General features: G+C 45.5%; 1 protein-coding gene across 12 annotated transcripts in view; it reads left to right on the top strand.

Annotated features, from left to right (window-relative positions):
• The window catches only part of LOC117034503 (leukocyte immunoglobulin-like receptor subfamily B member 3), an 89,298-nt gene that overhangs the window by 31,547 nt on the left and 31,713 nt on the right, over positions 1-26,038 (top strand). The window contains exons 2-11 of one of the 12 annotated variants that reach the window (XR_004425099.1): positions 5,474-5,671; positions 5,890-5,925; positions 6,090-6,377; positions 6,530-6,841; positions 7,067-7,348; positions 7,657-7,956; positions 8,824-9,062; positions 9,671-9,709; positions 9,870-10,034; positions 10,384-10,486. Coding sequence is in view for 9 of the 12 variants with exons in the window: in XM_033127500.1 (XP_032983391.1) it covers positions 5,557-5,671; positions 5,890-5,925; positions 6,090-6,377; positions 6,530-6,841; positions 7,067-7,348; positions 7,657-7,956; positions 8,824-9,062; positions 9,671-9,721; positions 9,870-9,929 (1,683 nt within the window). In the remaining 3 variants the exon portion in view is untranslated. The other 11 variants (XR_004425098.1, XM_033127503.1, XM_033127500.1 and 8 more) reach the window with 11 other exon arrangements.

Genomic DNA, 26,038 nt, shown 5'->3' with positions numbered 1-26,038 from the left:
ATGAAAAGGTAGTTAGGACCATAGATCTCCACTAGGTGTTCCCATGAACTTCCATGAGTAGAGCTCTTACATAGACTTCACAGCCTGATGAAGTCCTAGTTCATCTTTACCAACAGTTATGTTGAAATAAAGTTTTAAAAAGTAAAAAATAAAATAAGAACAAATAAAAGGAACGTCTTGCCGACTATATATAGTTGGGTCTTGTGGGAAATTCAACCCTACAATCTCTGCCATTGTGATTTCACCGTTTACAATTAATGTAACTACTGATAAGGCTGTTTGGGGAGTCACCTTTTATTGTTTGTCCGCTCCTCCCGTCTATTGTTTGCTCTGCAGTTTTTCTTTTCCTACCTTCTCTTGGGTTTTGGACAACTGTTTATCACTCCATTCTAATTTATCTATTGCTGTTCTAAGTATAACTCTGTGTATGTTGTTTTCTAAGTGGCTATTATAGGTATTATAATATACACACCACATTGCACAGCGTCTACACACAGGTAATATTTTACCTCTTCAAGGCAAATGCAGAAGCCTGATAACAAATAGTCCTATTACCCTCAACACTCTATACTGAAGTTGTTGTATGCATTACATCTAATTGCATTAAAAACCCACCAGACAATGTTACCAAATAAGATTTCAACAGCCACACATATTTTTTCTTTAAAATTCAAGAGAAGAAAACTATGATATAACATTTACTTCAATAGTTACCATTTTTTTCTCTTCCTTTATTCTTGACTTTCCAAGTTTTCCTCTAGAAGTATTTCCTTCTTGCCTGGAGAACTTACTTCTTTTCAGTAGGTCTGCTGACAACAAATTTGCTCAGTGTCCTTTCCTCTCAGAATGACTATTTAGCTACCATTCCTGAGGAAAATGTCCAGAATTTCTGGTTGGTTCTTCTTGACTCCCAAGACTTTTTTGTTCTTTTTTTTCCAACAGGGAAACTTATATAAATATATTTTCTTTCTCCTTGACATTTCTTTTTTTTTTTATGTATTGGGGTGACAATTGTTAGTAAAATTACATAAATTTCAGGTGTACAATTCTGTATTACATCATCTATAAATCCCATTGTGTGTTCATCACCCGGCCTAAGACTTTAAAATCTTCTGGCCGTAATGGTTCCTGATGGGGAAATCTGTAATCGCAGAAATCATTTTTCCTCTGTATGCAACGTGGCTCTTTCTCTGGATGCCTTTAATTGTTTGCTTTGTTATCACTAGTTTATGACCATGATGTTTGGGGGCATGCTCTTTAAAGACTTATAACTGAGTACCTTGGACATGCAAATTTATGAGTTTCAACAAATTTGTGAAATGGCCAGCTATTTACTTTTTCAAATATAATTTTATTCAATGCTATCATTCTTTTCGGGAGATCAATGACATGAATTGTCTCACAGATCCCTGAGTCGGTTCATTTCTAAATAACTGAACTGCCTGCCATGCGGGCTCTTACCAGGGCTGGAGAAAGAACCCACAATGTGAGAAAAAGAGCTCCACCCAGGGCAGCAGAGGCCACTGAGAAGCAGAAATGACTCAGAAGTTTTACAGGGAAAGACGGTGCTGACTTAGAAATAAGGAAGTCAGTGACGGAAGTGTTTAGAGGAAGGAAAGTCCACATTCCCAGTTCAGGAGGCAAGGCCGTGCTTTCCTCTGAGAAGCGGTGATCAGTCTTCTAAGGGTCTCCCCACACCTCTCTCTCCCCCAAGGTCGTCCTCCCCGTGATGGTCCCATTGGCTCCTCCAGGCACCAAGAAGAGATTGGAACAGCCTTCAGCTCCTCACTCTCTTGCACTTCACATCCAATCATCAGATCCACACATTATGTCCCCTGAGCCCCTCTTAACCATGTCCCCAGCCCACCACAAGACTCCAGACGTCTTGTCTGTCTCATCACATCAGCCCCCTTCCTCATCCTCCAGTCCAGGCCCCACTGCTTTCTCCACTTCACTCCTCTCTGCACTTCCACGGGACTCTTCCTATAACCCTATCTGGTCTGAGCTCCAACCCTTCCACCAGTTTCCATTTCAAAAAAACCCCAAGTAGCACCATCTGATATTCAAGGCTGTGAATGATCAGGCCTGAGCTAAACTCACCAGCTCCAGAGCACACACACTCTCCTCCCACAACCAAACCCCTCCACCCCAAGCCACACACAGAAACTGAGCTTTCAACAATTCTGTGCCGTCCTCGGCTGCTCCCTCTGTCAGTTTGAACCTAGCCAACCTGCCGGACCAAGTAGCCGTCCTGTCTCGTGCCACTCAACTGTGAATGTACTCTGTGTCATAGGTTTGTCATGTGGGGCGTCATGCGGGGTCTCTGGTCCCGCTACCCACATAAGAACACAGGACATGGTGAGGCCAAAAAGGAACACCCAATGGAGCCATAGATAGGGGAGTCATACCACTATATTCTCGCTGGCGGCTGGATTGGAGACACAGGAAGCAGGAGCCAAACGATCCACAACCCGCCGTCCACTTGTCTCTGCCAAACCACCTCACTTGATAACTGCAATCCGCCTTTCTGCAATCCGCAATCCACTCTCCACCCCTGCTAACCCAGCCACCAGCCTCTTGCTAGCCCCCGTTTGCTGCTAGCATAGCCACAGCAGTTATATTAGTGGCCAATGGCTCACTGATTACATCTGACGCCCAACTAGCCACAGCTGATGGCCATCCAATCTCAGTTGATTTACTACCCGAGTGAGCACCTTTCCACGTGAGGGCGAGAGCCTGGAAACTGCACTGCTGGCTCTGTCACCACAAGGTTTCTGTAAGGGTTTGTAGTGCAGGGGATCGGGCCGACTTCGCCATGTGTCATGCAGGGTGTCAGGCAGGGTCTGGTCCTGCTCCCCACATAAGAACGCAGGATATGGCTAGGCCAAAAAGGAACACCCACAGAGCCATAGGTAGGGGAGTCACACCACTATACTCTCGCTGGCGGCTGGGTTGGAGACACAGGAACCAGGAGCCACACTGTTCGCAACCCTCACTGCGCCGCTTGCAGGCTCTGCCACCACCTTCTTGCTAGCCCCCCCTTTTTCTTTTTGCTACTAGCCTAGCCACGGCAGTTATATTCATGGCTAATGGCTCACTGGTTACAGCTGACGGCCAACTAGCCACAGCTGCTGGCCATTTGATCACAGTCGATGGCCATTTACTACCTGAGCCAGCACCTTTCTATGTGAGGCCGAGAGCCTGGAAACTGCTTTTTGGGGCTCTGTCCCCACACTCCACCCCTACAGGGTCTCGCCTCACAATCCACGCGACAAGCGTCCTCCACGAGGGGCCCTGTGCGAGGAGCCTGGAGGTGAATGCTATTTCCTGGACACAGCCAAGCTCTCTGGTCACAGCCAGGGTTTCTCAGGGCACCACCAGTACTCCTGGGCACAGCCAGACTTCCTGGGCTTCTTAGGGTACCACTAGTCTCCCCGGGCACAGCCAGGGTTTCTCAGGGCACTGCCACTCTCTCTGGGCACAGCCCGGCTTCCTGGACACAGCCAGGGCCTCTCAGGGCACCGCCACTCTCTCTGGGCACAGCCCGGCTTCCTGGACACAGCCAGGGCCTCTCAGGGCAGTGCCACTCTCTCTGGACACAGCCAGACCTCCTGGGCTCAGCCAGGGCTCAGCCAGGGCTTTCAGGGCACTGCCACTCTCTCTGGACCTCTCAGGGTACCGTACTGGACTCACAGTCAAAGTGCTTACACACTCCCAATGGTGGCCGGTCAAGACACAAAAGCAAACATCCCCCAGTTCCACTACATGGTGGTATGTTCCCAAACAGTCAAGCTGTCCATTAAATTAGGGATGGAAGGCAACCCCCCATAGTCCATAGTCACTGCCAGGGCTGTCCTGGGGGTGAGGGATGACCTTGACCTCACCCTCATCTCCCAAAGGACTCAGCAAGCCTTTCCTCCTGGGACTACAAGTCCTGCATCCGGGCTGCCTCAGCAAGCACTTCCCAGCTCACAGGGCCGCAACAACCTTCGCTTTCTCCGGCCTCTGCTGGTTGGGGAACCGTGGATGTCTTCCCACCCCTCCACAGGTGTCCAGTTCTCAGGCAGCTGCTCCTCCTGGTCTTCCTGAGGCTGAGTATTCATAGGCACAAACTGCTCCACCGTCCTTCGGAGAGCTTTGGCCGACACCATACCCTGCTCGCTGCGCCATGTGTAGTGCAGGGGATCGGGCCGACTTCGCCATGTGTCATGCAGGGTGTCAGGCAGGGTCTCTGGTCCTGCTCCCCACACAAGAACGCAGGACATGGTGAGGCCAAAAAGGAACACCCACGGAGCCATAGGTAGGGGAGTCACACCACTATACTCTCACTGGCGGCTGGGTTGGAGACACAGGAACCAGGAGCAACACTGTTCGCAACCCTCACTGCGCCACTTGCAGGCTCAGCCACCACCTTCTTGCTAGCCCCCCCTTTTTCTTTTTGCTACTAGCCTAGCCACGGCAGTTATATTCATGGCTAATGGCTCACTGGTTACAGCTGACGGCCAACTAGCCACAGCTCATGGCCATTTGATCGCAGTCGATGGCCATTTACTACCTGAGCCAGCACCTTTCTATGTGAGGCCGAGAGCCTGGAAACTGCTTTTTGGGGCTCTGTCCCCACAGGGTTATACGACAAAAGCACGTAAACAACTTCAAATACTGATCAACACGCCATCTTGCAAGAGTTATCAATGGAGCCCTCCCGCATTACACTTCACACAGCAGTTGTCCTTTTAAAACAGAACTCTGTTCGTACTGTCTCTTGCAGAACCTTTCCCACTGATTTCAGCATAAAACCCAAAGTACTTGCACGGTGCTGGAGACCTGAGTGAGCAGGCCCAGCCTTCTCCTGGCTGCTCTCACGTCTGACAATAGCTCAGGACCTTTCTGGTCACGAACCGCCCAGCCCACCACCTTGGGCTAACCCGCTCATGCCCTGGGTCACTCCATCCCCAAGAAAGACCCAGGTTACATAATGTATCCATGTTACTGAAGCTCATTGTTCATTTTTTTCTTCCAACATGTACAATCTCACAACAAGACTATAACTGAATTGTCTGCCATCTAAATATCTGTAATGTCTGTCTTCGTTCATCTGAGCCCATGAGTGCAAAGAAAGGATCTGTCAGCTTCAGGCGTCAATGTCCAGTGGCGCCTGGCACCGTGGCGGGACATGGTAACTACTCAGTAAACATTGCCTGGCCAGTGAGTGAAAGGAAGAAAAATTGCATTTACAGAATCTCAGAAATGGGAAGTGACTTACCCAAGCTCACACAGGTTCTAGAAGAGGCAGAGTCAGAATTGCAACAGAAATCGGGCTGGCTCACCGCCTGCCCTGCCTCCTCTCCCCTCATGTTCTGGGACCAGCGTCACCCTCTGGATTTGGGTTTGGCATGAGGTGGAGGCGGAGTGTGTGGGTCTGGGGAGACTCAGATCTGGTCCAAAAGGTCCCACAGCCTGCTTGTCTCCTCAGCCGCATCCCTCCGGGTGAGCAGAGCGAGGCCCTGGGAGGGGCTGTACCCCTCCCTTTGAGGCCGCTGAAGAGGAACCCGTGACATGTTACATGGAGCCTGGACCTCGTCACACCCTGTGCATCTGTCCTGCTGGGCTCTAGGGACCATGAGACCCTGCAGCACCACGAACCTGAACCTCATTGTCCTTCTCTGCCTCGGTGAGCTTTAGGGGAAAGAGGAGGGAAGGGGTCCCCACACCTCCCAGGTCCTGGTCCCTAAAGACCCCGGACTCAGGAGGGTGAGTGGGGACAGGATTTCCAGGTGGAAAAAGAGACGTGTCAGCCCCAGGTCTGACCCCATGTTAGGGCCCAAACCAGGCCTCGAGCTACCCTGCATGTGGGGGGCAGGGATGGTTCTCACAGGGAATCTCTTTCAGGGCTGTGTCGGGGCCCACAGGACCTGGTACAGGCAGGTGAGTCCTCCCCAAGGTCTCCTGCTTCAGTCCCCAAAGCCCCTGGGCACCTAGGGGAACCATGGGCTGCGCTGATGGTGACCAGTCTGGAGGGGCCTTGGAGTGACCGGTGGTGACACAGGGGAGAAGGGCACCCCTGACCTTCAGGTCTGATTCCTTTCTAGGGGTCCTTCCCAAGCCCTCCATCTGGGCTGACCCAGGCCCCGTGGTCCCCAAGGGGAGCCGTGTGATCATCTGGTGTCAGGGTTCCCTGCAGGCTGAGGTCTACCGTCTGTATAAAGAGCCTGGTTCTCAAGTCTTGGATACAGAGACCCCACAGGACTCCAGCAACAAGACTAGTTTCCTTATCGAATCCATGAGCTCAACCACTGCAGGACGGTACCAGTGTGCATATTACACCAGAAGGAACAGCTTGTCAGAGCGGAGTGACCCCCTGTCCCTGGTAGTGACAGGTAAGAGCTGGGTCCCCTCAACACTGTGGGCTCCTCCTCACAGGCAGAAGGAAATGGAGTGTGGATTTGGGGGATCTCACCCCTCATAGCCCACACCTGGGGTATATGGGGTGACTGTCCCCCTTCAACACAGCTCTCTCCTTCTCCCTCAGGCATGTACGATGCACCCTCCCTCTCAGCCCAGCCAAGCCCTGTGGTGGCCTCAGGAGAGAAGGTGTCCCTCTCATGTAGCTCACAGTCCACAAGGGGCGCTTTCCATCTGCTGAAGGACAGAGGAGCAGACCAGCCCATATACATGGATTCAAGGATCAATTATGGGAGGCGGCCGGCCCAGGCCCAGGCCCTCTTCCCTGTGGGCCCCGTGAATACCTCCCACGGGGGGACCTACAGATGCTATGGTTCCTCCAGCTCCTATCCCAATGTGTGGTCACATCCCAGTAAACCTCTGCCTCTCAAGGTCACAGGTGAGGGCATACTCACTCAGCCTCATCTCTTTCCTGGGTCCAAAATCATTGACCTAAACCTTGTGCCCAGTAGAGCCCCAGGGGCCATGGAGGGTTGGTGACACTGGCCTCCTGGGGACAAAACCACAGGCAGGATGTTAGGAAGGGACCAGTGAGAACTCTCACTGCAGCCCAGTGGGCAATGTGGGGTGTGGCCCCTTGGTACCACTGTCCCCTTCTCCCCAGGCGTGTACAGGAAGCCCACCCTCTCGGCCCAGCCAGGCCCATTCGTGCTGCCTGGAGACAACTTGACGCTCCAGTGTCACTCAGAGGCCGGCTTTGACAGATTCGCTCTGACCAAGGACGTGGGGCTCACACCCACCCAGGGCCTTGATGGGCAGCCCAGCCCCGACTTCCCCCTGGGCCGTGTGACCCGTGCCCACGGGGGCCGGTACAGATGCTACACTGGACACAACCTGTCGTATGCATGGTCGGCCCCCAGCGCCCCCCTGGACATCCTGATCACAGGTGGGAGCCCTGCCCTGCCCCAGGTCCTGAGAGTCAGATCGGGGCGCTGGGCCCAGGGTCACCCTGGTGGGGATGGGGTGCAGGGAGAGGGTCCACGAGCAGAGGCTGAGATGCAGTGTGCTCTAGAGAGAGGGAGTGAGAAAAGGGGGCTGAGGGACACGGAGATAAGAGCCCCCCCAGAGGGACCGAGAGGAGCTGAGACGGGCTCGCAACCGGAATCCCTGGAGAAGGACGTGGTCCCGCAACTCAGGGTCAAGGGCACGTGGGAGAGGGCGGCTCTCTACACCCAGGGCCTTCCTCTCTCTCAGGCTTGTACGAGAAACCCTCCCTCTCAGCCCAGCCAGGACCCTCAGTGTCCCGGGGAGAGAATGTGACCCTGCAGTGTCGCTCTGAGACCTCGTTTGATAACTTCCACCTGCACAAGGTGGGGTCGCCAGCTCCTCCCCGGCACCTGCGTCTGGGGGACACGGCTGCACCCTCTCAGGCCAACTTCCGCATCAGTCCTGTGACCTCAGCCCACGGGGGCACTTACAGGTGCTACGGTTCACGCGGCACCTCCCCCTACCTGCTGTCACACGCCAGTGACCCCCTGCAGCTTGTGGTCTCAGGTGAGGGGCCCCAGCCACTGTCCATTGAGAGACCAGACTCTCAGCTCACAGCGCGGCCCCAGGAGAGCTCTGCGCTGGGTGGGAAGGAAGGAGAAACAGGGAGGTCACGACAAAGGGGTCCCTCCCCATGGAGAGACGGAAAAGATGGGGAGTCTCTTGCCTTTCCACGCCTCTCCCCACATAAGGTCCAGACTGTGCTGGGTGTGTACAGGGGATTCACTGAAGAGCCAGAGGGCCGACTTTGGGAAAAAGAAACGGGACTAGAGATAAACTGAACAGGCAGCCACAGCCCAGTATCCCTCTCCTGTTCCTGTTTCATGCAGCATTGGCAGCCTGCACACTCTCACCACATGGACCAACCATGTCTGCTGGGTGACAGAGTCCTCTTGGCCTGGAGGAGACAGATTCTACCAGGCTTTTGCTCGTTTCTCAGGTTATCCTGCAAACATCAAATACCTAGAGAAGGGTTTGTTTCCTAAAGAGTCGGGGAGAAAGGTGGGGATTTAAGAAAGGGGCCCTGAGGTACAGGTAGCCTGGAAGTCCCCGGTGCCTTTCTGGGGGGCAGTGTGACAGGAAAGGCACGACGGGGACACGCCCAGCTGAGGGGGGAGAACAGCACATGCCCCGCCAGCCACTGTCTGTGGTGCTGGTTCTAGGCCCCGGAGAGTCATCCCGGCCCCTGTGGGATCAGGCCTACATATAAAGAGTAGAGAAAACAGGGGGGCTCCCGTTTTAGGGTCAGGGTGCTTGAGGATCCACTGGGAGTACAAGCTGAAGCTGAGTTTCCTCAGCCTCTCCCATGAGATACAGCCCAATGACAAAATTCTATGCATATCTGGAACTTGGTTCTTCCCTCTGTGAAGGCAGAATCCTACCCTGGATTTCAAAAGGCTCATTCACTTCCGAGCTTTGGTGCCAGTGAATCCCTGTGGCAGAAGGTACAGGACTTACTCTTACTTGGAACACCAGTCCACTCTCAGCTTGTCCTGAGTCCACAAACAACCACTGCGATTATTTGGAGGACAGAGAGAAAGGCAGGATTTCTGCACAATTGCCATGAGCACCAGGTGGTCAGTCGGCTAAGTCCACCCTGCAAAACCTCTCCTGTAAGAACGTGTGTTGGTGTTCGCTTCCCCTCCCAGATTTCCCTGGCATTTCCTGGTTATTCAATTGTCAAATTACCACAGCCTAACTTAAACCTATATATATCTGTATTTTCGTCCAGCTTTCCATCTAAATATTTTATTTTATTATTTATTTTTTTCCTTGTTTCTTATTAATCTTCCAAGTAGAGTACAAACTGAATGAATAGGTACAGGTTGTGTTAGTCACAGTAATGCTTGACAGTAAAATATTGCCTGGTATGTTCTGTATATTGCATCATTTATTTCCAAAAGGTTTGGTAAATGGAAGAAAGGAATGTGACATGGAAATTATATTCACAACTGAGAGACAAAAGGAGCTGGCTGAGGTGGAGAAATGAAAAAGTAGACCCAGCCCTTCACTTCTTCCTGTCCCTGACCTGAAGACAAATTAGAGCCCCACATGTTCACCTTTGCTTCCTAATTAGATGTAAGAAGAGACACCAAAGATGTTCACCGGAAGCGAGTGAGACGGGCATTATTAGTTGTAGAGACAAACTGGAGGTCAGAGGAGTGATTCTTAAGAATTCCTATATCACCTCTCCCACACCCTATCTGTTTTTGCTTCCTAGGAGCAGCTGATATCCTGGAGCCCTCAGAAAACAATTCAGGTACCAAGACCGGTGAGTAAGGAGAAATCCTCAGTTAAGGGACTGGGCACACAGGGCCAAAAGCAGTCGGCAGAAGGCAGGTGCCCTGCTGCACACACAGGGTCCTGCTGTGACTGCAGTCTGCCCTGAACACCCTGACCTCTTTACCCACAATCTCCAGCCTCAGACACCCAAGAATACACAATGGGGAATGTCACCCGGATGGGCGTGGCGGGCTTGATCCTGGTGGTCCTTGGAATGCTGCTGTTTGAAGCGTGGCACAGTCAGAGAAGGACCCACAGTGCAGCCAGGACGGGAACACAGAGACACCCCACCATTCAGCAAGGTACAACCTTGGTATTGAATCTGATGATACCAACACGTTCTGGAAAGAAATCTGAGGACTGAATGGGGGAGCTGTCTGCTAAGAATATCAAAGGTGTAGTGGTGGTTCATGTGCAGGAAAAGGCTATAGAGGCTTTTCTATAATTAGAAAGTGGTAAGTTCACTTCACACCACTATTGATTTTCCTTGATTGAACTTCCCTCTTTCTCAACCCTATGTCGTGAGTCTACAAACCACATTATGGGTTTGCATCCACACCTGTACTCACCTCCACTCTCTGGCCAACTTTCATGTGAAACTTTTGTTTTCACTTTTATTTACTACATTCCCTGATGTGTGCCTCTCTTCAGCTCAGGACATCGAACCGGTTTCATAACTGAATAAATGGATGAATATCAAGTCCAGTTTGCAAAAGATAAATCCAATATCATTCTGGAAAAACTGTGTCTGGACCATGGAGCACTTCTCTTTTTATCAGATGATACCTGGTATAGTTTGTCCAAAAATATCATGTGTGAATGAGCGCACTGGTGTTTCCCATGACTGTCGGGTGGTAAACCAGCTCTCAGAAAATACTGTATTTTCAAAAGCCCTGAGACATGGCATTTGCCGATTTCCTGGGTGTAAATACTCACTTCGTGCTCAGCCTCGAGATGCCAGTGTGAGTGGCCTGTCGCGTAGCGGGAATGGAATGGGCAGAATCATCTGTGCACGTGAGCACGAGCCCCCTGCAGCACCTCACTGATGAGCCTCCTGTGCGTGTATGTTTCCTTCTATTTTAAAGGTCCTGGGAATTTCCACCTCAGTTTGATGCCACGGATTCAAAGAAATCGTGATATGAAAATCTTTATTTTAAATTAAAGTTTATTGGGCTCACAATCTTAATACATCCACATAAGGGACAAAAGGGAAAAAACAATGGCAAAAACAGCTGTGGGAAAACACTGAGTGCCTGAGTTACATTTCTGGGAGGAATATAATCTCCACCCTCCACCTTGCCTGTGGGCTCTGACACCACGAACCTTCCACGCACAAACTCCCGGACGTCTTAACCTGGTGGAAATTAACAACGATCCAGCCTCCTCCACGAACAAGGCAACACTAACCCCACAGCGACGCTGAGCACTGGGGTGCATGACACATTGCTCCCAGTGAGGACAATGAGGCTCAGAGACTTTCTGTTACTGCCCGAGGTCGCAGACAGTGGAAGACTGTCAATATTTAAATAGAGGTCCGCTTTCCTTTCCAATTCTGAGCACTAACCGTACTCACTGACCCCTAAAACTTGAAGGCAGGACCACAGGGTGAGGAGGAGAGCTCAGTTCTGAGAAAAGAATACGGGGGCACCGTGGAGGCTGGAATGACTCAGCCGTGTTTCAAGGGAAGATGTGGTGGGTGCTGTTGCAAGAACGTCAGGCACGGGCATGAAGGGGAGCGTTTGGTAGAAAAACCCACAGTGCAGGGCAAAGAGAACAGTCCTGTTTGCTCCTCATAGTGCCCTGCTTGTCTCCTTTGTGCTCATTGTCACAACGGTGCTGAACTTGCCCTGTAGCGATAGGTGTTAAATCTGTGTGCTGAGCTCAGCTCTGCAGGGCACCCACCACTGCAGGTGTGCTGCTGGACTTTTCTGCTGGTGGACGGAGGAAGTTAAGACACAGACATGCACAACTTATGACCAACACTTCCTCTTCGTAAATATATTTTGGTATAGAGCAATTCATGTAAAAGGTAAAATCCTTACTCTTACGCAGATGTAAAATAAACACAAGCTAACATTTTTATTTAAATCATAGCTGAGGAGGCAACTGGAAATGGGTTACAGCCACTCACAGAAGAACACAAAGAGCACACCTTAAAAGATGAAGAGCATGTAATGGAATTCCCATGTGGAGTGTGAAGGCTTCTTCCATGTGCCGCTGTCTCCACCTGGAATTCTCTAACACAGTCCCCGTCCCCTTAGGAAGGAAGTCTCTCTCAGCCTCAACTCTGTGCTCAAAGGTCACCTCACCAAACAACGTCTCCATCTCATCCCAGACAAGTTTTGATCCCCTGTCTTAGCTCCAGGGGGTTGTCCTGCCTGACACATATCCTAACGTATCACATACTTGTTAGTGATTGGTTTATCTCTGGATCTTCACCAAGACTAATCATTCCTCGAGGGCAAGAGCCATACGATGCTATCACATATTTCTGCTCTTTCTTTAAATGGTATTTTATTGTGCTAAGAACATCAACACGAGATCTCACCTTTAACAAAACTTTCAGGGCACAGTACAGTCCTGTTAACTGTAAGTACAATGTGGTTCGTCACCTTCAGGTATTATTCATCCTGAGTACTTGAAACTTTATGCCCATTTAGTCAACATATTTCAGTTTTTTAATCGTAGAAATGTGTGTGAGATGGAGTTGACTTTCCTTAGATAGAACTTTACAGAATAAATGGATGATGGATAAATGTGTGGGAGGGTGAATAGATGGGTACACGGTTGGATGGATGGATGTAAAAATGGACAGATGAACAAATGTATTAATAATATTATTTTTAAGTTCCAAGCATTATAAGCCAAGAGTACAAGCTTCCGGTTATAAGATGCATAAGTTCTGGGGATCTAATGTACAGCGTGGGGCCTGTCGTAACAGTAGTCTGTGCTATACTTCAACATTGCTGTGAGAGTAGATCTTTCCTGTTGTCACCACCACCACGACAACCAAACGGTAATCCTCAGACATGAAGGATGTGTTACCTAACTTTGCTGTGCTAAACTCCCATGTATTTCTGCCTCTGGCACCAAAGCCTTGGATGTAGTAGGTGATCAGCAAATATTTCTTTATGGACTAGCCAAAGACAGAAAGTAAATGCCACTCATGGAGAGCTGAGGAAATAAGAGGTGTGTCTGATTGAGAGCCAGGCTGTCAGAGGCTGACTCAGGAGGAGAACCTGGGTCCTGCTTTCCCTGAGTCAGAGTTCAGGACAGGCAGAAAGAATATAGGGAATCGGGTGACACCTCAGTTCTAGGCTGACTTGTCTCCAGGGCCCCTGAGTCCTGCCCCAAAACAAGCAAACACACAAGGTAGAGTTTGGCTTCCATGGTAAGGAGGGACAGAAACACTGAGAGAGTGACGTCACTACCACGGTGACAAAAGATGCCCCTCCTAATTGGGCCTCTTTTAAAGTCTTAAATTCAGCATCTATCCCAAAATAAAGTGCCTCTGTGGGAGCTGTGGGATCCAGCACCACACAAGGGGACCTGGGAGGGGTTTCAGTTCCACTGCATTGGGAACCGAATCTAATATTCAAACTACTGAAAGAGAGAAATTATGATCAAGAAAAATATACCCAGCAAAGGAATCCTTTAGATATGAAGGAGGAATAAAGACCTTCCCAGACATACAGAACCTGAGGGAATTTTCTAATACATGACCTGCACTACAAGAAATACTGAAGGAGGCTATCCGACCTGAAACAAAAAGCAAAAGAATACAAAACCATGAGTACTATTACGAACAGACAGACAGAAGCAGGAAATGGCAACCCCTACACCAAATAGGACACTATACACTTAAACATAACATACAGGGTAAGAAGAAAAAAAAACTTTAAAAAAAAGAGGAAGAAGACAACTTGTTACTGCAGTGCAGAAATCAACTCGCAGCATAAATACGGATAATTTGTGACAACAAAAACATAAAACGGGAGAGAGTAAGGGTCTGAACTGGCAAAAGGGAATGGAGAAAGGAGAGAAGAAAATGGAATACTCTAAATATAAAAATTTCTTCTACATAAACTTAATGGTAACCACTCAAAAAAAATCCAGAATTGAAACATATACCATAAAAAAAGAAGACAGAGGGAAAAATCATAGAATACCACCACACTGAAATAATAGACAGCAACAAAAAAGCAAACAGTGGAGACTCTGTCCTACCAGAAAACCAAAGATAGAATGATAGGAAATTCTCAAATATCAATAATCACCCTACATGTAATGGACTGAACTCACCAATGAAAATGCACAGACTAGCAGATTGGATCAAGAAACTGAATCCAACCATATGCTGCCTCCAAGAGACACATCTCAGCTACAAGGACAGATATAGACTCAAATTGCCATTCCAAGCAAATGGTATTCAGAAAAAAGCAGGTGTAGCCATAGAGACATCAGATGAAACAGACTTTGGGATAAAAAAGGTGACAAGAGTCAAAGATGGACATTTCATAATGATAAAGGGGACCATACAACAAGAAGACATAACAGTCATCAATATTTATGTCCCCAATCAGGCCTATCTCAAGAAAGAAGAAAAATCCCAGATAAATAACCTCATGTTACACCTTTAAGAACTAGAAAAAAAGAACAAATGAAACCCAAAGTCAGCAGAAGGAAGGAAATAATAATAATTAGAGCAGAACTAAATGAAATAGAGAACAAAAAGACAACTGAAAAAATTAATACAACAAAGAGCTTCTTCTTTGAAAAGATTAATATGATTGACAAACCCTTGGCTAGTCTCACTAAGATAAAAAGAGAAATGAAACAAATAAACAAAATCAGAAATGAAAGATAGGAAGTTATCACGGTTGCCATAGAAACAAAAAGGATCATCCAAGAATACTATGAAGAACTACATGCCACAAAATTCAATAACCTAGAAGAAATGGACATGTTCTTAGAAACATACAGTCTTCCAAGGCTGAACCCCCAAAAATTGGAAAATCTAAATAGACTGATCAACAGTAAGGAAACTGAATCAATCATCCGAAACCGTCCCAAAAGCAAAAGTCTGGGACCAGATGGCTTCACTAGTGAATTCTACCAAACATTCAGAGAGGATCTAATACCTGTCCTACTCAAACTCTTCCAAAAAATAGAAGAAGAGACAATACTCCCTAACTCATTTCATGAGGCCAACATTACCCTGATACCATAACCTGGTAAGGACAATACAAGAAAAGAAAATTACAGACCAATATCTCAGATGAACACAGATGCAAAAATCCTGAACAAAATTCTAGCTCATCGAATGCAACAATGGATTTAAAAGATTATTCATCACGACCAAGGGGGGTTCATGCCAGAGGCACAAGGATGGTTCAACATATGCAAATCGATCAATGTGATACACCAAATAAACAAAATAAAGGACAAATATCGTATGATTATATCAATACATGCAGAAAAAGCATTTGGCAAGATACAACATCCATTTATGATTAAAACACTTAATAAAATGGGTATAGAAGGAAAATACCTTCTTAACACAATAGAGGCCATATTTGACAAACTCTCAGCTAGTATTTCAATTAATGATGAAAAACTGAAGCCCTTAGCTTTACGTTCAGGTACATGACAGGGCTGTCCCCTATCACCCCTGCTTTTCAACATAGTATTGGAAGTCTTAGCCAGAGCAATCAGGCAAGAGAAAGTAATGAAAGGCATCTGAATTGGGAATGAAGAAGTTAAATTGTCACTTTTTGCAGATGACATGATGCTATATAAAAACCTCTAAAGACTCCGCCAAGAAGCTATTAGAAATGATAAACATATACGGTTAAGTTACCAGCTACAAATTCAATGTACAAAAGTCCACTGCATTCCTCTACACTAATAATGAAATCTCAGAAAAAGAAATAAAAAAATAAGCAATTCCATTTGCAATTGCAACAAAAAGAATAAAATACCAAGGAATAAACTTAACCAAGGATGTGAAAGTCCTATACACAGAAGACTGAATTACCATATGACCCAGCAATCCCTCTCCTGGATATCTACACAAAAAATCTGAAAACATTTATCCATAAAGACAATGTGCTCCAATGTTCATTGCAGCTTTGTTTACGGTGGCCAAGACATGGAAACAACCAAAATGTCCTTCGATAGATGAATGGATAAAGAAGTTGTGGTATATATACACAATGGAATAGTATTCAGTGGTAAGAAAGATGAAATAGGACCATTTGTGACAACATGGATAGATCTTGAGATTATCATGCTAAGTGAAATAAGTCAGACATAAAAAGCAGAGAACCATATGATTTCACTGATATGTGCTTTATATAAACCTAAAACAACAAAAGAACAAGACAAACAAATGAGAAACAAAGACTCATAGACACAGACAGTTACCAGAGGGTAAGGGGGATCAAATATATGGTGATGGAAGGAGAACTGACTCTGGGTGGTGAACACGCAATGGGATTTATAGATGATGTAATACAGAATTGTACACCTGAGATCTATGTCACTTTACTAAAAATTGTCAGCCCAATAAACTTGAATAAAAAAAAATACACCACATGATTCTATCAATAGATACAGGAAAAGTATTTGGCAAAATCCAACAAAAATCTGGGCTCACTAGAAATTGAAGGGAACTCGCTCAATTTGATAAAGTCACATCTACAAAATCCTGCAGAGAACCTCATATTGAATGGTGAAGAACTGGATGTAGTTGGAAAACATACGTGGAGGAGGGAGCGCAAGACGTGGACATGAAGCCGAAGGAAGCAGCCTTGTCTGGGGAATGTCCTACGTGTGGAAGGCACTTGCGTTCCAGCACGAAGTCCTCTTCCCTGTGGCCATCCGAGGGCACTGAAGAGACCCCTTCCGGCATGAGACACAACCCAGAACTTCTTGTTGAACAGGAGCAGTGATTCGCCCAATGAGGGTCTCGCCCTCAGGAAACGGCAGTGAGTCCAGGAGAGGCTGTGCGCCCAGCTGGCCCAGCAGAGGATCTTACAGGCCATTCAGTAGGACAGAGTCCTCACAGCCTGTCTTCCCTGAGACTCCCTGCGGGTTACATGTACCACCCACACGAACCATTAGCTCCCACAGCTCTGCCCCCTCACAGCGCGGGAGACTTCATGGTGATGGACATGGGTGGGAAAAGCGCCGGACTGGGAGTGTGAACCATCCACTTCTACTCAACAGGGTCACATGCTGGCGTGGTGAATGTGGACAAATTACATTTCCTTTCTTAGGCACAGTTTTGGTATCTGTTTAAAACTAATCCACAAAGTGGATTAATCCACACAGTGGTTGTGAGGCCCACATGAGATGCTGCATGTGTTAGAGAATAGCAGATATGGTGACCAGTGTTAATTATTTGCGCCACTTGGGACATTAGCCCGTCAAAGCTCACCAAGAGCAAGGAGCATCTGTGTATATCCCCTAGATATGGATCCTCAATGGGATAAACCTTCCCAGGGAAATCAAGTCGAAATAAATGTGCCCTGACTGAAGGTCAAGGGAAGACCTTGGTGGCAAGAACGTCTCAGAGGCAGTGTTTTCTGGGTTTGTTGGCTGGGTGCCCTGGAGGCCCTGGTGAGAAAGTGAGACCCCCTCCCTGGGACCAAGCAGGACCAGGCTTGCCAGGGCCCATGGCCGGCTCTCTGCCGAGGATGGAGGGGCGGGCAGGAATGGCCGTGGTCCCCGGCTTGGACGTAACCTGCAGTTGCTCTGAGGAAGATCTTTTATGATAAAGCCCAATGTGAGACTGAGGAGTTCGTTCCAAGGCAGGAAGTTTCAGGAGAAACACTGATACACAGAACAACCTGCACACAATGTGAGCATAATGCTTCCCAAGAATCACAGGAGCGGAGGAGTCAGACATCAGGGTAACAGTTTGGAAATTCATCAGCGAATTCCTGCCAGGGAGATGATGAGCACGAGGACCAGAGATTTACAGCCATCTGTGCACACATGTTTGGGGGGGGGGGGTGTGGCTTTTCGTTTTCTTTGTTTTGGAGAACTGGTTCATACACCTGTCCTCAAGATCTATCCATGTTGTAGCATGTAACATAGTTTCCTTCTGTTTCAAATGTTTTTTTTATTTGTCAATATATTTTTATTTGTTAACATATAGTAGGATATTAGTGTCGGGTGTAGAACACAGTGATTGGACATTTATTTTCCAATGGGTTTTGTCTCTTTTTTTTTTTGCCATTTTTTCCCTCATGGTTGCATCTTGTTCATTCCAGTTTTTGTTCATTTTTCTTCTCACTGAATTACATCATTTGTATTCCTTTCACTGAGTGTGAAAATAGAAAAATATCCAAGAACTTGCAGCTCCGGATACGCCTTCTTCCATGCTTATCAGGTTACTTGGAAATATTTCCTTATTGCAGATAAAGTGTATGATTCAACTAGTAGGAGAGAAAATGCACCTGCTGATTAGAGGATCTAACCCCTAAAGCTCTTCTCTCAGGGAGACGCAGCCTGACGTGGTGGGTAATGTGTGAGACACAAGTTCCAAGGGGTCAGATGCCCCAAGTGTCCTAGTACCTTGGGATTTGCCCTCTGCTGACACTTTCATATAGGCCCCTTAAAAATAACTTGGCTCTTCACAACAATTCTTCACAAGAATTCTTCACAAACAATTAACTCCTTGAATGTATTTCTCCACTATCTTCTTTCTGCTGCTATCTCTTTCTGCTGTGGGGAGCTCCGGTCCGAGCAAGCTTTCAGTCTATGTATGGTCATTTCCTTTTTCTCCACAAAGTAATTTTACGAGTTTTCTAGGACCCCAAACCAGTCCTCCTGAATTTTTTTTTTTAGTTGAAATTCACAAAAAACAAAATTAACCATTTAGCGCTCTCTCTTCTACAGCGTCTCTCCTACTCGGCAAAACCTCTGTGCCACTGCTCTAGAGCTTGAGGCAGGAACATCAGTCCACTTCCCTCAAATGACACCTTTGTTTGAGAAGCAATGTGCTGAGAGTGGGTATAGCCTGTGGTCTTCTCAGCTTGTCTCTCCTGACACAGAATCTCTGCTCACAGCAGGCGGTTACAGAGGCAGCATGCACCCAAGCAGCAAGGGACACACTGGTTCTACTACATGCTGGGCTGCCCCTGTGTGAATCAATAGCCTTTGGGTACTCGTACTGCAATATACAAGTAAGAAGATAGAAGAGGTCCTGTATGCGTGACACTTACATTCTAGTGGTGAAGACAGACTGCAGTAAGGTCAAATGCTCCTTTCTACTTTAATTTCATCTTGAAGTTCCTGCATTTGCATAGATATGCTAATTGACAGGAGGAGTTTTGCCTGAGACTTGAGTATTCCTCAAAAACAGCCATTTTTTTCTGGTGAGTGCTCACCTCTAAGGTGGTACAAATTGAGGCCTGCTTCTTCGCTGACCTTGGGAGTGCTCACCTCTAAGGCTGTGCAAATTGAGGCCTGCTCCTCCGTGGTGTACCAGGTAGAGTTTGTCTTTCGTCGGGAAGGGAATCCCGGCCAGCAGCGGCGGCGGCGGCGGCACCGGCACCCGCAGTTCCAAAGACACACGGGATCCCAGGGCGGAACAGAGAACACAAAAACCAGGAGGGCCCAGCTTAAGAGGCACAATATTCAACATATCCAGAGGCCAACTCCAGACCAAACCAGAGTACTACCGGGTTTGACCTACAAGTCACACACCCAGAGGGAATTCTCTGCAGGCACTAGAGACCATAGAGGCCAAACCACATTTAAGTGGTAAACCCTCACGCAGCAGAACGCACCGGGTTGGGCAGAGCCAAGTCTCACAACGAGTCAGCCTAGGAGTTAACCCCACCTACTCACGAGCAAAAAGCGATTAAAGATCTTCTTGAACAGGACAATATACACAACACAAGAGTCACCTTTGGAGCACAGGCAGAGGAGAAGAACGAAGTAGTGCAAGTCAAATATAAAGGACACATACTACATAAGATAACCTAGCAAGAACTAAGAACTCTAGGGGATCTACCTAATACATCAAAGCAAACACAGAGAGTCAGCCAGAATGGGGAAACAAAGATACACGTCCCAAATAAAAGAACAGAAGAAACCGCCACAACTGGAACCAATTGAAGCAGAGGTAACCAAACTTTCAGAGACAGAGTTCAGAACACTGGTGATAAGAATGTTTAAAGAGCTTAGAGAAGACATAAAGAAGGATATGGAAATCATAACGAACAACCAGTTAGAACTAAAGAACACAATTACCGAAATTGAGAACTCACTTGAAGAAATTACCAGCAGGTTAGATGAGGCAAAGGATCGAATCAGCGACTTAGAAGACAAGTTAGCAGAGGTCACCCAAACCGAACAACAGTAAGAAAAAAGATTAAAAAACAATGAGGAGCATTTAAGAGACCTCTGGGATAACATCAAGCGCAACAACATGCGCATCATAGGAATACCAGAATGTGAAGAGAGGAAGCAAGGGATTGAGAACATATATGAAGTAATAATGTCCAAAAACTTCCCCAACCTGATGAAGGAAACCAACATACAAGCCCAGGAAGTGCAGAGAGTTCCAACCAGGATAAACCCAAACAGGTCCACACCAAGACACATTATAGTTAAAATGGCAAAGCTTAAACACAAAGAGAGAATCCTAAAAGCAGCAAGAGAAAGACAGAGGGTTACATACAAGGGAACTCCCATAAGACTATCAAATGACTTTTCTACAGAAACATTGAAGGCCAGGAGGGAGTGGCAGGAGATACTCAAAGTGATGGAAAACAAAGGCCTACAACCTAGATTGCTTTATCCAGCAAGGCTATCATTTAAAGTTGATGGAGAGATAAAGAGCTTTCCAGAAAAAAATAAGCTAAAGGAATTTATCACCACCAAGCCAGCATTGCAAGAAATACTAAAAGGACTTCTGTAAATAGAAGAAAGATGAAAACAATCTAACTACAAATTTAAAAATGGCAATAACTATGTACCTATCAATAATCACTTTAAATATAAACAGATTAAATGCTCCAATCAAGAGACATAGGGTGGCTGACTGGATAAGAAAGCAAGACCCTTGTATATGCTGTATACAAGAGACTCACCTCAGAACAAAGGACACACACAGGCTGAAAGTGAAAGGTTGGAGTAAGATATTTCATGCAAATGGAAAGGAGAAAAAAGCTGCAGTTGCAATACTTATATCTGACAAAATAGACTTTAAAATGAAGAACATATTAAAAGATAAAGATGGGCACTATATAATAATAAAGGGATCGATCCGATGAGGACATAACCCTAGTAAACATCTATGCACCCAACATAGGAGCACCTAAATATATAAAATAGGTACTGACTGACATAAAGACAGAGATCAACAGTAACACTATCATAGTAGGGGACTTCAACACACCTCTGACAACCAGGGACAGATCTTCCAGACAGAAAATCAATACGGAAACAACAGCCTTAAATGATACATTGGACCACTTGGATTTAATCGATATTTTCAGAGCATTTCACCCCAATGCTGCAAAACACACGTTTTTCTCAAGCTCACATGGAACATTTTCCAAGATAGACCATATGTTAGGCCACAAAACAAGTCTTGACAAATTTAAGAAAATTGAAATCATACCAATTGTCTTCTCTGATCACAGTGCTATGAAATTAGAAATGAACTACAGGAAAAAAACTGGAAGACACACCAATTCATGGAGGCTGAATAACTTATTACTAAATAATGAATGGGTCAAGCAGGAGATCAAGGAAGAAATCAAAAGATATCTCCAGACAAACGAAAATGAAAACACGACCTCCCAAAACCTATGGGATGCTGCGAAAGCAGTCCTAAGAGGGAAATTCATAGCATTGCAGGCCTACCTAAAGAAACAAGAAACATCACTAATCAACAGTTTATCTTCACACTTAAGGGATCTGGAAAAAGAACAGCAAAATAAGCCCAAAGGGAGCACAAGGAAGGAGATAATAAAGATCAGAGCGGAAATAAATGAAATAGAAACCAGAAAAACAATACAAAAGATCAATGAATCCAAGAGTTGGTTCTTAGAGAATATAAACAAAATTGACAAACCTTTAGCCAGACTCATTATAGAAAAGAGAGAGAGGACCCAAATTAATAAAATCAGAAATGAAAGAGGAGAAGTGACAACGGACACCGCAGAAATACAAAAAGTTTTAAGAAATTACTATGAGCAACTATATGCCAACAAATTTGACAATCTGGAAGAAATGGACAATTTTCTAGAGGCGTACAACCTTCCAAGGCTAACTCAAGAAGAAACAGAAAACCTGAATAGACTGATTACCACCACGGAAATTGAATCAGTAATCAATCTCCTAACAAACAAAAGCCCTGGACCAGATGGCTTTACAGGTGAATTTTACAAAACGTTCAAAAAAGAATTATCACCTATTCTCCTCAAGCTCTTCCAAAAAATCCAGAAGGAGGGAAGACTCCCAAACACTTTTTACGAAGCCACTATCACTCTGATCCCAAAATCAGACTAAGACACCACAAAAAAAGAAAACTACAGGCCGATATCGCTAATGAACATAGATGCAAAAATCCTCAACAAAATATTGGTGACAGAATTCAGCAATACATTTAAAAGATCATACACCGTGATCAAGTGGGATTCATCCCTGGTATGCAGGGGTGGTTCAACATCCGCAAATCCATTAATGTGATACACCACATTAACAAAATGAAAAATAAAAATCACATGATCATATCAATAGATGCAGAAAAAGCATTTGATAAAATCCAACAGCCATTTATGATAAAAACCCTTAAGAAAGTGGGAATAGAGGGATCATATCTCAACATAATAAAGGCCATATATGACAAACCCACAGCTAACATCATACTCAATGGGGAAAAGCTAAAACCATTCCCCCTAAGATCAGGAACAAGGTAAGGTTGCCCACTATCTCCGCTTCTATTCAACATAGTGCTGGAAGTTCTAGCCACAGCAACCAGACAAGAAAAAGAAATAAAAGGCATCCAAATTGGTAAGGAGGAAGTAAAATTATCATTATATGCAGATGATATGATACTCTATAGAGAGAACCCTAAAGACTCCACTAAGAAGCTACTGGAGCTGATAGATTAATTTAGTAAAGTAGCAGGATACAAAATTAATATTCAGAAATCAGTTGCATTTGTATATACCAATAATAAAACATCAGAAGGGGAAATTAAAAAAAACAATCCCATTTACAATTGCTCCTAAGACCATAAAATACCTGGGAATAAATTTAACCAAAGAGGTAAAAGATCTGTACTCAGAAAATTATAAGACACTGAAGAAAGGAATGAAAGAAGATATAAATAGATGGAAACACATATCATGTTCATGGATAGGAAGAATTAATATAGTTAAAATGTCCATGCTGCCTAAGGCAATATCTACCAATGACGTTTTTCACAGAAATTGAACATATAATCCTAAAATTTATATGGGACCATAAAAGACCCCGTATAGCCCCAGCAATCTTGAGAAATAAGAACAAAGTGGGAGGTATAACAATACCTGACTTCAAATTATACTACAAGGCTACAGTAATCAAAACACCATGGTACTGGCATAAAAACAGACACATAGATCAACGGAACAGAATAGAGAGTCCAGAAATAAATCCATGCCTATATGGCCACTTAATCTACGACAATGGAAGCAAGAAAGTACGATGGGGTAAAGACAGTCTATTCAATAAATGGTGCTGGGAAACCTGGACAGACACATGCAAAAAAATGAAGCTGGACCACCTCCTTACACCATATACAAAAATAAATTCAAAATGGCTTAAAGACTTAAATGTAAGATCTGAAACCATAAAATACCTAGAAGAAAATACAGGAAGAAACTTCACAGACATTACCCGGAGTAAGATTTTTACTGATATATCCCCTCGCACGAGGGAAGTAAGAGAAAAAACAAACATGTGGGATTACATCAAACTAAAAAGTTTTTTCACAGCAAAGGAAACGATCAATAAAACAAAAAGGGATCCTACTGAATGGGAAAAGATATTTGCCAATGATATATCTGATAAGGGATTAATATCACAAATCTATAAAAAGACTCACTCAACTGAACTCCAAAAACCAAACAACCCAATTGAAAAATGGGCAGAGGACTTGAAGAGACATTTTTCTAAAAAGGACATACAGATGGCAAACAGACATATGAAGTAATGTTCAACCTCACTAACCTCAGAGAAATGCAAATAAAAACCACAATGAGATACCACCTCACCCCAGTCAAAATGGCTATCATCAATAAATCAACAAACAACAAGTGCTGGCGCGGATGTGGAGAAAAGGGAACGCTTGTGCACTGTTGGTGGGATTGCAGATTGGTGCAGCCACTATGGAAAACAGTATGGAGGTATCTCAAAAATCTGAAAATGGAACTACCCTATGATCCAGTAATTCCACTCCTAGGTATCTATCCGGAGAAATCCAAAACTCCAATTCAAAAACCTTTATGCACTCCTATGTTTATTGCAGCACTATACACAATAGCTAAGACATGGAAACAACCAAAATGCCCATTGGTAGATGACTGGATTAAGAAACTATGGTACATTTATACAATGGAGTATTACGCAGCCATAAAGAAGAAAGAAATCTTACCATTTGCAACAACATGGATGGACCTAGAGAACATTATGTTAAGTGAAATAAGTCAGACAGAGAAAGATAAGTACCATATGATCTCACTTATATGCGGAATCTAAAGAAAAGAATAAGTGAATGAACTAATCAGAAACAGTTTTGGAGACAAAGAGGAAAAACTGAGGGTTGCTAGATGGGCGGGGGGGTGGGGGTAAAGGGGAAGGTGAGGGGATTAGAAAACAGTCAGTAACCACAAGATTGCCACGGGGTTTTGAAAATTAATCTGGGGAACGTAATCAATAATGTTGTAAAGGTTTTGTAGGGTATCCGATAGACACGTGTCCCATTTCGGAGACCATCTCAGGGAAGATGTAGATGCCTGATCACTGCACTGTACACCTGAAGCGGAACAATAATGAATGCCAACTATATTATATATATATATATATGTATATATTTCTACGTATACACTTACAAGAGGCGGAGTACAGCATTGGGAGTGGAGACAGTGGAAATGCGATGGCTCGGTGCGATGTCAGAGAGATAGTGGGTGGGGGGAGGGGGCCCACAGTGTGAGGGATAGAAATGATAAACGTCTAAGTATTACTTTGTCTTGTGCACCTGAAACTAATAAAAAAAACATTAACCATTTAAATATTCTCCCAATTGTTAACACATTCAAAAGTTATATACAGCTTGCAGCTTACTACATCAGAAGACGCCTTGACTTCTAACAACAAAGACAACAGCAGCAGCATTCTTGGGAACTAGCAAGCAGCGGTGTGGGAGACGCCTGAGTTTCTCTCAGCTGCAGACCTGGCAAGGTTTTGATTTACGACTTTTCCAGTGCTGTTCTCCCCCAGTTTAGTGAGCTTTTGACATCTACTGTAATAGTTACTATCCTATACTACTTTTGGATACTCCTTACTGATGTTATTCGTGTATTTAGCCAAGTGATTTTTGATCACCAGTAAACATATGTTGGGATCTCTTAAACTTCTATGTATGTGTACTCCTTTGACATGACATTGGTATCAATGTATATAGTTTAATCTTAACTACCTTTACTTCTGACGCTAACATATTCTATTAATTGCCATTGTCTTTTGCTATTCTATATTGCTAAATAAATTGATTATATACTGATAAATAAATTCATTTGCCCCACTCTAGCGTGTGTTCCCCCCCTTCTTCTTTTCCCCGCTCGTCATTACACCACAGGCTGAGAGGCCATCTCTGCCCGAGAACAAGAGGCACGAGGAGCAGGAATGATGCAGAGGCTTGTTCCCAGGAAGGTGGGGGTGGATCCTGTCAGTCAGAAAAAGAGAAACTGTGAAGAGGGTGTAATAGAAAAGCCACATTGTGGGGCCCGAGAAGGCTGTGGTTTCCTTCCCTGTATCCCTGTGCTTCCCTCTGTGCTCATTGTCACAAGTTGACGCTCCAGGAGCTCTGAGCATCGTCCCCCCACCTCCACAGAAACCGACCTGTTAACGCGGTAGGTGGGCGTCTGTGGGGAGGTGGTGGGGGGGTCTATGGGGCACAGGGCTGAGGTGCCCTGGGTTCAGGCACCTCTGCAGATGCTGATTGGACACGCCTTCCACTGTCTGGGCCTCAGTTTCTCCGTGTGTAAAGAGAGCATCGTGGCACAGAGTTTAGATT

This window comes from Rhinolophus ferrumequinum, chromosome 15, assembly GCF_004115265.2.
Source record: "Rhinolophus ferrumequinum isolate MPI-CBG mRhiFer1 chromosome 15, mRhiFer1_v1.p, whole genome shotgun sequence".
Taxonomy (NCBI): domain Eukaryota; kingdom Metazoa; phylum Chordata; class Mammalia; order Chiroptera; family Rhinolophidae; genus Rhinolophus; species Rhinolophus ferrumequinum.
Note: the sequence above shows the minus strand (reverse complement) of the source record. Positions and strands in the feature narration are given on the sequence as shown.